We start from the raw sequence: 13,809 nt of genomic DNA on the forward strand, positions 1-13,809 counted from the left end.
ATGGCTTGCCAAGTGGGGCCACGTCTGCACCCGGGATCCGCCTGGCAAGACCCGGGCTGCCAAAGTGGAACATGCGCACTTAACCACTGCACCACCGGGTCGGCCTCAGTAGTATGCTTTTTTGATTTGGACATTTCAAATCTGTTTTCAATTCTACAATCTTTTATTGAGTGCATAATATATCTAAGGCTCTGTGCAAAGAGTGTTACAGGGTATAAAGATGAATATCTAGTCCTTACCCTCAAGAAGTTGATAGTCTAATACTGTAGGTAATATGTATGTAGGCAATAATAGTTCAAAGCAGAACTATAAGGGAAATGAAAAGTTTAGTGAGTGTTTAATTAGGGAAGCTTACTTTTGCCCAAGGGAGGTTGCTGGCAGGGATACAGAGGGAATTGAAAGTACAGGCATACTTCATTTTATTGTGCTTTGCTTTATCGTGCTTCAAAGATACTGTGTTTTTTTACAAGACTCTCCACCAGCAGAAAGATTATGATTTGCTGAAGGTTCAGATGATGGTTAGCATTTTTGAGCAATAAAGAATTTTTTTAATGAATGTATATACATTGTTGTTTTAGACATAATGCTGTTGCACACTTAATAGTCTACAGTATAGTATAAACATAGATTTTGTATGTGCTGGGAAACCAAAAAATTCATGTCACTTTATTGCAGTGATCTGGAACTGAACTCACAATATCTCCAAGGCATGCGTGTACACTGCATGAGTAAAGGAGTCTAGGTGTTAAAAGTTCTGAGCTTGTTCAGTGGTTCAGTTTAAGTAGTCTACTTTAAGTGGGACTTTGGGTGAATAAAGATGAAAAAGGGTAACTATAAGAAGATAAGCCCGGAAAAGTAAAGTGGAACCAGTCATGAAAGACTCACTTGCTGTGCCAAAGCAGGTTCATAATACTATCTATAGCATATATTTATTTGACGCCTGTTTATGTTTGTTCCTTTAAAAATTGTGAGGTTCTTTTAAAGTAAAAATAAAAGTTTTTAAATGTGTATACTGACAACTTGAAGAAAATTGAGTTAAATTAAAATTAATGACTGTATTCTCCATTTTTAAGTGTGTTTTGGCACCTGTTTCTTTGTTGATTTCATTTGAGCTATAGTGTAAATATACATTTATATTGACATTGAAAACTTCTAGATCCTCCTCCCCTCCTTTTTTTTTAATATAATGGCTGTTCATGTCTAGTATGAATACAAAAGTGAAAGTGAACCACATGGATAAATATGTTGCCCTTTCTTCTCCTCTTAGTCAGCATAGGTCTCACTCTTCCTGCCTTTTATGGTCTATTCCTGAGTACCCAGCCCTCTAGGGAATGGAAGGGAAAATGAGCTTTTAAAATCTGAGAGCTAGTGTGGGGTCCTGGGTAGGGCAGCAACAGTTACGGTTCAGGGATATGATTTAAATCAAGGAAGGTTAAGTGTATAATGTGACTACTCTAGCTCTTCTCCATTCCACCACTACTCCCTTCCTCTCCTTGTACCACAGCAGATAATGTGCTTCCTCTTATCTGCATTGGAGGCAGTTACAGAATCCTTTTGCACATAGTACTTCAGGCAGTACTTCTCCATCTAGATGAAGTGCTCTGCGTGGAGCCTGGCACAGAGAACATTCTTGGTAAACGTGACCCTCACAACTGACTCTTTGCTTGTGGTTTCAGAACCACAGTAGCTGCTTGAGGAGGAAGCTAGAAAACCTCTTTAGTCACCTTTTTCTTTGGCTAAGACCATTCATCTCATCTTACTCTCCTGAATAGTCTCACCTATGAAAGAACAAAAGTAAAACCAGAAGTACCTCTCATACAATGAGAGTAGGTTTCTGATAATTGAAAATAGCCTGCTTAGCTGCATGAGTAGAGGATATGTCCATTAACTGATTTTTCCATTGCAGGCGACTTGTATGGCGCTATTGGCTCTCCTGTACGATTAGCAAGGACTGTGGTAGTTGGCAAACGACAAGACATGGTCCAGAGGCTGCTTTATTTTCTTACTTATTTCATAAGATGCTCTGAACTTCAGGAAACCCATCTTTTAGAAAACGGAGAAGATGAAGCCATTGTTATGCCAGGCACAGTAATTACTACCACGTTAGAGAAAGGTGAAATAGAAGAATCTGAGTATGTGCTTATCACAATGCATAGAAACAAAAGCAGTTTACTCTTTAAAGAATCAGAAGAAACAAGGACTCCTAACTGTAACTGTAAATATTGTAGTCGTCCACTCCTTGGGCAAAATGTAGAGAATGTTTCACGACAAGAGAGAGAAGATATTCAAAATAGCTCTAAGGAGCTGCTAGGAATTTCAGATGAGTGCCGAATGATTTCTCCTTCTGACTGCCAAGAAGAAAATGCTGTTGATGTTAAACAGTATAGAGATAAATTAAGAACTTGCCTTGATACTAAGTTAGAGACAGTTGTTTGCACAGGATCTGCTCCTGTAGACAAATGTGCATTGTCTGAGTCAGGCTTAGAGCCAGCAGAGGAAACATGGCAGAGTGAGGAATTGCTGGATTCAGGTAATCACACAGGCAAAGTGTTGAGATCTACAGGAATGGTTGTGGAAAAAAAACCTCCAGATAAGCTTGTAACTGCTGCCTTTTCTTGTGAAGGAACCCAGACAAAGGTTACTTTCTTGATAGGGGATTCTATGTCACCTGATTCAGATACTGAAGTCCGGAGTCAGGCAGTAGTGGATCAGATTACCAGGCATCACACCAAGCCACTGAAGGAAGAAACAGGGGCTATTGATCAGCATCAAGAAACTAAACAAACAAGTAAAGACCATTCTGGAGAGTCTGATATACTGAACATGGTTTCTGGAGAGCCCTGTGAACTTCCCTGTTGGAATCATTCAGACCCAGAAAGCATGAGCTTATTTGATGAATATTTTAATGATGATTCAATTGAAACCAGGACTATTGATGATATTCCAGTTAAAACAAGTACAGACAGTAAAGAACACTGCTGTATGTTAGAGTTTTCAAAGAGATTGTGTACAAAAAATAGCAAACAGAACAATGAATTTTGTAAATGTATAGAAACAGTTCACCAAGATTCATGTAAAACCTGCTTTCCTCAGCAAGACCAAAGAGATTCACTTTCCATTCTTGTCCCCCATGGGGATAAAGAGGGTTCAGAGAAAAAAATTGCTGTAGGAACTGAATGGGACATTCCAAGAAATGAAAGTTCAGATAGTGCCCTTGGGGATAGTGAAAGTGAAGATACAGGGCATGATATGACTAGACAAGTAAGCAGTTATTATGGAGGAGAACAAGAAGATTGGGCAGAAGAGGATGAGATACCTTTTCCTGGGTAAGTAGGAAGTTTTAACCTATAATAGGCTCTATATAAATATGTTCCATTCTTTTGTTTAGCTGGTCTCTGAAGGTTGGTAGTAGCTAATTTAAAAGAGATCACTGTCCTGGACAAATTCTGTTTTATTACTGTGTGCTCTTACTCATAGGAAGGATTAAAGGCTAAGCCCCACAGGCATCCTAGAAAGACTTTGGAAAGGTGTTAGGGAAGCGTTTGTTGGTACGTAGGAGAATCCTTATTGCTTAAGAGTGTTCAAGCCCTTTAGGAATGAATAAGCCTGCAACTAGAGAGAGGTAATCACTGAGAAGGGAAATGATTAGAAATAACCATTTGGCTGAGACTAAGAGGAAAACAGGGAATGTATACTTTAGGGCAAGTATACGAGGAGAAGAGTCATACTTGAGAAATGTTATTTACCAAGCTTTGGATTTGTGAGTTATTTAACTACTTGTTTTAGATAATGGTTTTCATAATGTGATTGTATCAAGAATGTGTTACATGTACAAGGGACAGTATTCCTAAAGTCTGTTATGAAATAATTATGCTTACCTCATTACAAATTTGTTCATTAGACCTTCTTTTCTGCATAAGAAAGAGTATTTTGTGGTCTAATTGACTACGTAAGGCTGTTTTTACTTAAGGAGGATTTTATTCTGATTTTATAGAAGATGATGGTACTGGAAATATGGACTAATAGAGTCCAAAAATATTTTTATTGGTAAAATATGTTTATTGCTAATTAGGTATGCCTTCTTTTGGGACCTTTATTCCAGGTCAAAGTTAATTGAAGTGAGTGCTGTTCAGCCCAACATCGCCAACTTTGGGAGGTCCCTGTTGGGTGGCTACTGCTCGTCTTATGTGCCTGACTTTGTTCTTCAAGGAATTGGGAGTGACGAGAGGCTCCGTCAGTGTCTGGTGTCAGATTTATCTCACGCTGTACAGGTGAGTACCTTCATTGCTCTTGAATTTATTTAGAATGAACTCTGTTAACCACTAGTATCCAGAATTGCCTTATATTGTGGTCACACTTCACTGTGTAACACAATCATTGTTCTCTGAATCCGTCACTTTATATATAAAGTATTATATACTTTATAAAGTATATACTATATAATACTTTATATATTTATTACATATATATACACATAAGGTATTATGTATAATACCTACATGTTTGTAGCTGTCACCATGAAAGCAAGTAGACTGTTCCAGGAATCTAGCCAAGTGGAAATGTGAAATACAGAAAGTACTGTATGTATTCATAGATGTTCATCACTAGATTATGTATAATATCAAAAAAATGGCAAATGCTTAAATGTGCATGGAATTATTTTCTTAATTTCATCTTCAGATTGTTCATTGCTACTATATAGAAGTATAGTTGCTTTTTGTGTATTTATCTTATATCCTGCCACCTTGTTCAACTCTCTTATTTCTTGTAGGTTTTTGTGTGGATTCCGTAGGATTTTCTACATACAGTCTCTTGTCATCAGTGAAGAGACAGTTTTATATTTTCCTTTCCAATCCGGATGCCTTTCGTTTCTTTCTTGCCTGATTGTGTGGGCTAGAACCTTTAGTACAGTATTGCATAGAAGTGCTGATAGTAGATGTTCTTGTCTTTTTCTTGGTGTTAGGGGGGAAACATTGAGTCTTTCCTTATTAAGTATGAGGTTAGCTGAGGATTCTTAAAAATGCCCTTTCTAAGGTGGAGCAAGTTCCCTTCTATTCCTAGTTTTTTTGCCACCCCCACCCCCCTTTAAATCATGAAAGAGTGTAGGATTTTGTCAGATACTTTCTCTGTGTCTGTTGAAATGATCATGTGATTTTTCTTCTTTAAACTGGTAATGTAGGGGCCAGCCCCGTGGCCGAGTGGTTAAGTTCGAGTGCTCTGCTTTGGCGGCCCAGGGTTCAGATCCTGGGTGCGGACATGGCACCTCTCATTAGGCCATGTTGAGGCAACATCCCACATGCCACAACTAGAAGGATCCACAACTGGAGTATACAACTGTGTACTGGGGGGATTTGGGGAGAAAAAAGCAGGAAAAAAAATAAAATGAATAAACCGGTAATGTGATAGATTACATTGATTGACTTTTTTTGGATGTTAAACCAACCCTTGTATTCCTAGGATAAAATCCCACTAGTCATGATATATAGTCCTTTTTATATATTGCTGTATTTTATTTACTCATATTTTGTTGGAGGTTTTGGAGCCTGTATTCATGAGGAGTGTTAGTCTATAGTTTTCTTGTGATGTCTTTGTCTAGCTTTAATATCAGAATAATACTGGCCTCATAGAATGAATGGGAAGTATTCCCTCCTCTATTTTCTGGAAGAGTTTCTGGAAGATTGGTGTTATTTTTCCTCCAAATGTTTGATAGAATTCACCAGTGAAGCCGCCTGGGCTCTTTTTTTAAATTGCTAATTCAGTTTCTTGATCTAGATCTATTCTGATTTTCTATTTCTTCTTGAATCAATTTTGATAATTTTGTCTTTCTAGGAACTAGTCAGTTTCATTTAAATGATATAATTTGTTGGAATAAAGTTGTCCTTACTATACACTTATAATTCTTTTAATTTCTATAAAGTCATTGGTTATCTCCCCTCTTTCATTGCTGATTTTATAATCTGTGTGTTGTCCCTCCCCTCCCCCCACCCCCCAGGTGGGAAATTCTCCAAAGAAGAGTTCATTCATGGCTTGACTTCATCAGTAGATATTTTGGGCCCATATACATCAAAGATCAGATCAGCAAGCTATGGCACAAATAGGCCTGCTTTTTGTAAATAAAGTTTTAGTGCAACATGACCACACCCATTTATTTATGTGCTCTGTGACTCTTTTCCTGATTAAACAGCAGAGTTGTCATTGAGACAGACCCTATACCCACTAAAGCATAAAATGTGTTTTCTGTCTGGCTGTTCACAGAATAAGTTTGCTGATTCCTATTTTAGCTGATGGTTGTCAATTTTGTTGATCTTTTCAAGGAAACAACTTTTGTTTTCATTGATTTTCTCTATTTTTCTTTCTTTTATTTCATTGATTTCTATCCTCGTCTTTATTATTTCTTTCCTTCTGCTTGCTTTGGGATTAGTTTGCTCTTTTTCTAGTTTCTTAAGGTGACAGCTTAGGTTATTAATTTGAAATATTTTTTCTTTTCTAATATAGGCGTTTAAAGCTGTAAATTTTTCTCTAAGTACTACTCTAATGGAATCTCATAAATTCTGTTCTGTTGTGTTTTCATTTTCCTTGACTTCAGAATATTTTCTAATTTCCCTTGCCACTTCTTTGACCCATGGGTTATTTAGAAGTGTGAGGTTTAATTTGTAAATATTTGTGGAATTTTTAAATTTCCTTTTATTGTTGGTTTCTAAATTAGTTCTGTAGTGGTCAGAGAACATACTTAGTATGATTTCAATCCTTTTAAATTTATTAAGACTTGTATTATGGCCCAGCATATGGTCTGTCCTGGAAAATGTTCCACGTGTGCTTGAAAAGAATAGTTTGCTGTTGTTGAGTGGAGTGTTCTCTAGATGTCACATCAAGTTGGTTGATAGTATTATTCAAGACTTCTATGTCATTGCTGATTTTCTATCTAGTTGTTTCATCAGTTACTGAGAGTGGAATATTGAAATCTCCAGTTGTTGAATGTTCTGTTTATCCCTTTGATTCCTTGTGTCATTTCAGTAATTTTTTACACAAACACTTCTCCTTCCCTCACTCCCCCCAAAAAAACGTTAAAAAGGAAATAGAGAAAGCCCACCAGGAAATCATGGGTGAGAAAATATGGCTCATTGAGCAAGCAGTCACTTAATTGTTAGCCAGAAACACTTAAACCTTTTGTGTCTGTAGAAAATTACCTAAAATTGTAAATCTTGGTGTTTTATTATATAGTGGAGAAATTATGGCAAATTTAGATAAAAACAAACATTGTAAAGAAAATCTCAGAACTTATTTTCTTTATATTTAAAAGCTATTTTGCTCAGCCTTTTAACACCAATCAGATAAATATTTACTGACATACTATGTTCTGGACATAGTGCTAATACTCCAAGGGATATATAGATGAAAAAGAAATAGTTTCTCACCTCAAGTCATTTATTCAGTAATGGAAAAAATAAGGCAAATATATGAATAAATGTAGTACAAGATGTAAAAAAATAAATGCCTGAGGAGGATACTGATAAGTAATTTAATGGTTCAGAGGAAAGAATTTATGTCAGTTGATGGTATTTGTCCTTCAGGGTGAAGGAACTGTTTCTGTTTTTTTCAATTCTGTCTTCCCAGTGCCTGACATAGTGCTCAGTATTTGTTGAATTACTTGGTTAGGAAATCCCATGTGGGTCTTTTTAATGTTCTCTGTGTCCTGCTATCTTTCGTTACTTCTGATCTTAGTCACTCAGTTTCTTTTCTTCTTCCATCTGTACCCATTACTTCACACAGTGTTCTTTGGTGTTCTCTCTGAAAGCTTGGCATTGAAAGGGGTTACTGTCTCCTCCTGTGTCCTTACTGTGTGCCAGAGACTTAAATGTGATACCTCACTTAACCTTATAATAATCCTTTGAGGTACTTATTATTATCATCCCTGTATTTCAGATATGGCACAGAGAGACTTTTAAGTTACATAGATAGGGACTGGTAGAGCTAAAATCAGTCCTATCTGCCTATTCTTAAGCTATGCTGTTAAGCTTCTGTGCCGTACTCTCTCTCAAACAGATGAACAAAGGTTAAAACGGAGCAGCCCAGTGGCGCAGTGGTTAAGTTCGCACATTCTGCTTTGGGGGCCCAGGATTTGCTGGTTCAGATCCCAGGTGCGGACCTACGTACTGCTTATGAAGCCATGCTGTGGCAGGCGTCCCACAGATAAAATAGAGGAAGATAGGCATGGATGTTAGCTCAGGGCCAGTCTTACTTAGCAAAAAGAGGAGGATTGGTCAAGACTATTCCTGATTGTGGAGATGATGTGGGAGCAAAATGGCGGGGTGAGCTGACCCGGGATTCTCTCCCCTCCAAAATACAACAAAGGACTGGAAAAACTGAATTTCAGAGAATAAATCTAATGCCAGCATGTTAGAGACCTACAATACCAAGAAGGCGGAGATCATAAACCCTACTTACGGCCTCGGAGGCACTGGAACGGTAGGAGAGAACATCGCTCCCTCCCCTAGAGTCTGCGATCGCTGCTGGCCGGTTGGGAAGGAGCAGGGGAGGGGCCATGCGACCAGGGGATCCTCCAGGACTCCTGCCGCTGGTTCAGTGGAAACCGGCTGACGGGGGGAAAGCTTCTGTCCGCGGGGACCCCATAAACCCAGGGCTCGGGAGACCAGAGAACAGAACTGATCTGAATCCAGACCGGCGCGTGAGAATAGCAGCCCCTCCCTCCCAACAAAGCCAGTGGGTGCAGCCATCTTGCCTGAAGGCGGAGAGCTCATAACACGCAGCTCTCGACCCCCATCTAGTGGCGACAGGCTGTAACTGCAACTGAATTCTACCACCATGCGAAAAAACCGCTCCTCTACCATCCAGCAATTTATAAAAGCCCCAGACCAGAAGGAAAACAATAAAAACATAGAATTAAGTCCTGAGGACTTGGAATTAGGTAAACTAAGTGATAATGGCTTCAGAGCAGCTATAATCAAAAAACTCAGTGAGGTAGAGAGAAAGATAGAGAAACAAGCCGAGTTCTGGAGTTACTTCACAAAAGAGATGGAAATCATAAAGAAGAATCAAACAGAATTACTAGAGATGAAAAACACAGTGGACCAGATGAAACAGAATACGGATTCCCTGAATGCCCATGTAGACACCATAGAAGAGCAAATTAACATAATTGAAGATAGACAGGCTGAATGGCTCCAGACAGAGGAAGAAAGAGAACTAAGAATTAAAAAAAATGAGGAAAATCACTGAGAGATAATGGATTCAATGAGGAATAAGAACATAAGGATCATAGGAATTCCTGAGAATGTGGAAAAGGAAAATGGAGCAGAAAGTGTGCTTAACGAAATTATTGAAGAGAACTTCCCAAATCTAGGGATTGATGGAGAAATGTGTGTAGAGGAGGGTTTCAGATCTCCCAGATTTGTCAATGTAAAAAGACCTGCTGCAAGGCACATAGTAGTAAAATTGGCAAAAAGGAAAGATAAGGAAAGAATACTCAGGGAAGTAAGGAAAAAAACAAAAGAGCATAACCTGTAAAGGAGCCCCTATCAGACTGTCAGCGAATTTCTCTACAGAAACCTTACAAGCTAGGAGAGGATGGAGTGACATATTCAAAGCTTTAAAAGATAAAAATCTTCAGCCAAGAATACTCTATCCAGCAAGAATTTCCTTCAGATATGAGGGAGAAATTAGCTCTTTTCCAGACAAACAAAAGTTAGGGGAATTTGTAACTAAAAGCCCTCCACTACAAGAAATCCTCAAGAAGGTTCTCATACCTGAAAAGAGAAAAAAGGGAGAAAGGGGACACAGTCCACAGACTAGGGAGACCAATGGATAGAACCAGAACAGGATAGCAAATATTCAGCTATAGCATTAGGGTGAAGGTAAGAAAACTACCAAAGCAAGGACGATCTTATCACTCTAACTACAAATTCATAAGACGAGTTCGAATAAGAAATGAAAATAATTATTTAGGAGGGGAAGAGCAAAGGGTCTAAATCAGTATTGGTCAAGTAAGTAAGAGACCACCAGAGAATAGACTATATTATACACGAGATTCTAAATACAAACTTCAAGGTAGACACTAAAATAAAATACAGAACAGAGTCACAAATCATAAATAAGGAAAAATCTGAGACACCCAGCATAAGAAATTGCAGTATTAAATGGGTAGTCTAAAGCACACAGGAAAAGAAATGCAGGAAAACAAGATAATGAGCGACAGATTGACAGCATTAAGTCCACATGCATCAATAATCACTCTCAATGTAAATGGATTGAACTCTCCAATAAAAAAACACAGAGTGGCAAAATGGATTAAAGAACAAGACCCAACAATTTGTTGCCTCCAGGAAACACACCTCAGCCCCAAGGACAAACACAGACTCAGGGTGAAGGGGTGGAGGACAATACTTCAACCTAATAGCAAGGAAAAAAAGGCAGGTGTTACAATTCTTATATCAGACTAAGTGGATTTCAGAATAAGACAGGTAAAGAGAGACACAGAGGAACAATATATAATGATCAAAGGGACACTTCATCAAGAAGAAATAACGCTTATAAATATCTATGCACCCAACACAGGAGCACCAAGATTCATAAAGCAACTATTAACAGACCTAAAGGAAGATGTTAAAAACAACACAATAATAGAAGGGGACCTCAACACCCCACTCACATCAATTGACAGATCATCCAGACAGAAAAGCAACAAGGAAATAGTGGAGCTAAATGAAAAACTCAAACAATCGGACTTAATAGACATATATAGATCACTTCACCCTAAAAGAGCTGAATACACATTCTTCTCAAGTGCACATGGAACATTCTCAAGGATAGACCATATGTTGGGAAACAAGGCAAGCCTCTACAAGATTAAAAAAATTGAAATAATAACAAGCATCTTCTCTGATCATAGTGCTATAAGGCTAGAAATTAATTACAAGAAAAAAGCTGAGAAAGGCACAAAGATGTGGAGACTAAACAACACACTACTGAACAAGCAATGGATCATTGAAGAAATTAAAGAAGAAATCAAAAAATACCTGTAAACAAATGAAAATGATAGCATGCCATACCAACTCATATGGGATACAGCAAAAGCTGTATTAAGAGGAAAATTCATCGCGATACAGGCACATCTTAACAAACAAGAAAAATCCCAAATAAGCAACTTTAAAGTACACCTAACTGAACTAGAGAAAAAAGAACAAATGAAGCCCAAAGTCAGCAGAAGGAGAGAAATAATAAAAATCAGAGCAGAAATAAGTACTATTGAAATGAAAAAGGCAGTAGAAAGGATCAATGAAACAAAGAGCTGGTTTTTTGAGAAGATAAATAACATTGAGAAACCCCTAGCCAGACTTACAAAGAAAAAAAAGGAGAAAGCTCAAATAAACAAAATCACAAATGAGCATGGAGAAATAACAACAGACTCTGCAGAAATACAAGGGATTATAAGAGAATACTACAAAAAACTATATGCCAACAGAATGGATAACCTAGAGGAAATGGATAAATTCTTGGACTCCTACAATCTCCCAAAGCTCACTCAAGAAGAGGCAGACAATTTGAACAGACCAATCACAAGGAAAGAGATCGAAACAGCAATCAAAACATCCCAAAGAATAAAACCCCAGGACCAGATGGCTTTCCTGGGGAATTCCACCAAACTTTCAGAGAGGATTTAATACCTATCCTTTTCAAGCTATTCCAAAAAATTAGGGAAGATGGAACACTTCCTAACACATTCTATGAGGCCAACATCACGCTGATACCAAAACCAGACAAGGACAGCACGAAAAAAGAGAACTACAGGCCAATATCACTGATGAACATAGATGCAAAAATTCTAAACAAAATTTTGGCAACCAGAATTCAGCAATTCATCAAAAGGATCATACATCATGATCAGGTGGGATTCATACCAGGTACACAGGAATGGTTCAACATCTGCAAATCAATCAACGTGATACACCACATCAACAAACTGAGGAATAAAAACCACATAATCATCTCAATAGATGCAGAGAAGGCATTTGACAAGATCCAACAGCCATTTATGATAAAAACTCTGAACAAAATGGGCATAGAAGAAAACTACCTCAACATAATAAAGGCCATATATGACAAACCCACAGCCAACATCATACTCAATGGGCAAAAACTGAACGCCATCCCTCTGAAAACAGGAACGAGACAAGGATGCCCTCTATCACCACTTTTATTTAACAGTACTGGAGGTCCTGGCCAGAGCAATCAGGCAAGAAAAAGGAATAAAAGGAATCCAAATAGGGAGGGAAGAAGTGAAAGTCTCGCTGTTTGCAGACGACATGATCTTATATATAGAAAACCCCAAAGAATCCATTGCAAAACTGTTAGAAGTAATCAACAACTACAGTAAAGTTGCAGGGTATAAAATCAATTTGCATAAATCAGTAGCATTTCTATACTCCAATAATGAACTAACAGAAAAAGAACTCAAGAACACAATACCATTCACAATTGCAACAAAAAGAATAAAATACCTTGGGGTAAATTTAACTAAGGCAGTGAAGGACCTATATAATGAAAATTACCAGGACTTTCTGAGAGAATTGGATGACGACATAAGGAGATGGAAAGACATTCCATGTACATGGATTGGAAGAATAAACATAGTTAAAATGTCCATTCTACCTAAAGCAATCTACAGATTCAACGCCATCCCAATCAGAATCCCAATGACATTCTTTACAGAATTAGAACAAAGAATCCTAAAATTCATATGGGGCAACAAAAGACCCCGAATTTCTAAAGCAATCCTGAGAAAAAAGAACAAAACGGGAGGCATCACAATCCCTCACTTCAAAACATACTACAAAGCTACAGTAATCAAAACAGCATGGTACTGGTACAAAAACAGGTGCACAGATCAATGGAACAGAATTGAAAGCCCAGAAATAAAACCACACATCTATGGACAGCTAATCTTTGACAAAGGAGCTGAGGGCCTACAATGGGGGAAAGAAAGTCTCTTCAACAAATGGTGCTGGGAAAACTGGACAGCCACATGTGAAAGGATGAAAACTGACCACTCTTTTTCACCATTCACAAAAATAAACTCAAAATGGATCAAAGACCTAAAGGTGAGACCTGAAACCATAAGGCTTCTGGAAGAAAACGTAGGCAGTACACTCTTTGACATCAGTATTAAAAGGATCTTTTCGGACACCATGCCTTCTCAGAGAAGGGAAACAATAAAAAGAATAAACAAATGGGACTTCATCAGACTAAAGAGCTTCTTCAAGGCAAATGAAAACAGGATTGAAACAAAAAAACAACCCACTAACTTGGAAAAAATATTTGCAAGTCATGTATCTGACAAAGGCTTAATATCCATAATATATAAAGAACTCTCACAACTCAACAACAAAACATCAAACAACCCAATCAAAAAAATGGGCTGGAGACATAAGCAGACATTTCTCCAAAGAAGATATACTGATGGCCAATAGGCACATGAAAAGATGCTCATCATCGCTGATCATCAGGGAAATGCAAATCAAAACTACACTAAGATATCACCTTACACCCATTAGAATGACAAAAATATCTAAAACTAATAGAAACAAATGTTGGAGAAGTTGTGGAGAAAAAGGAACCCTCATACAGTGCTGGTGGGAATGCAAACTGGTGCAGCCACTATGGAAAACAGTATGGAGATTCCTCAAAAAATAAAAAATAGAGCTACCATACGATCCAGCCATCCCACTACTGGGTGTTTATCCAAAGAGCTTGAAATCAACAATCCCAAAAGTCCTATGCACCCCAATGTTCATT

At 37.9% G+C, this 13,809-nt stretch overlaps 1 protein-coding gene across 6 annotated transcripts in view; it reads left to right on the forward strand.

Annotated features, from left to right (window-relative positions):
* FNIP1 (folliculin interacting protein 1) overlaps positions 1-13,809 on the forward strand; it is a 129,808-nt gene that overhangs the window by 99,307 nt on the left and 16,692 nt on the right. For all 6 annotated transcript variants that reach the window (XM_023617744.2, XM_023617745.2, XM_070234429.1 and 3 more), the window contains 2 exons: positions 1,907-3,326; positions 4,103-4,271. In XM_023617744.2, the coding sequence (XP_023473512.2) occupies positions 1,907-3,326; positions 4,103-4,271 (1,589 nt within the window). The remainder of the gene's footprint in view (positions 1-1,906; positions 3,327-4,102; positions 4,272-13,809) is intronic.

This window comes from Equus caballus, chromosome 14 (assembly GCF_041296265.1).
Source record: "Equus caballus isolate H_3958 breed thoroughbred chromosome 14, TB-T2T, whole genome shotgun sequence".
NCBI lineage: Eukaryota > Metazoa > Chordata > Mammalia > Perissodactyla > Equidae > Equus > Equus caballus.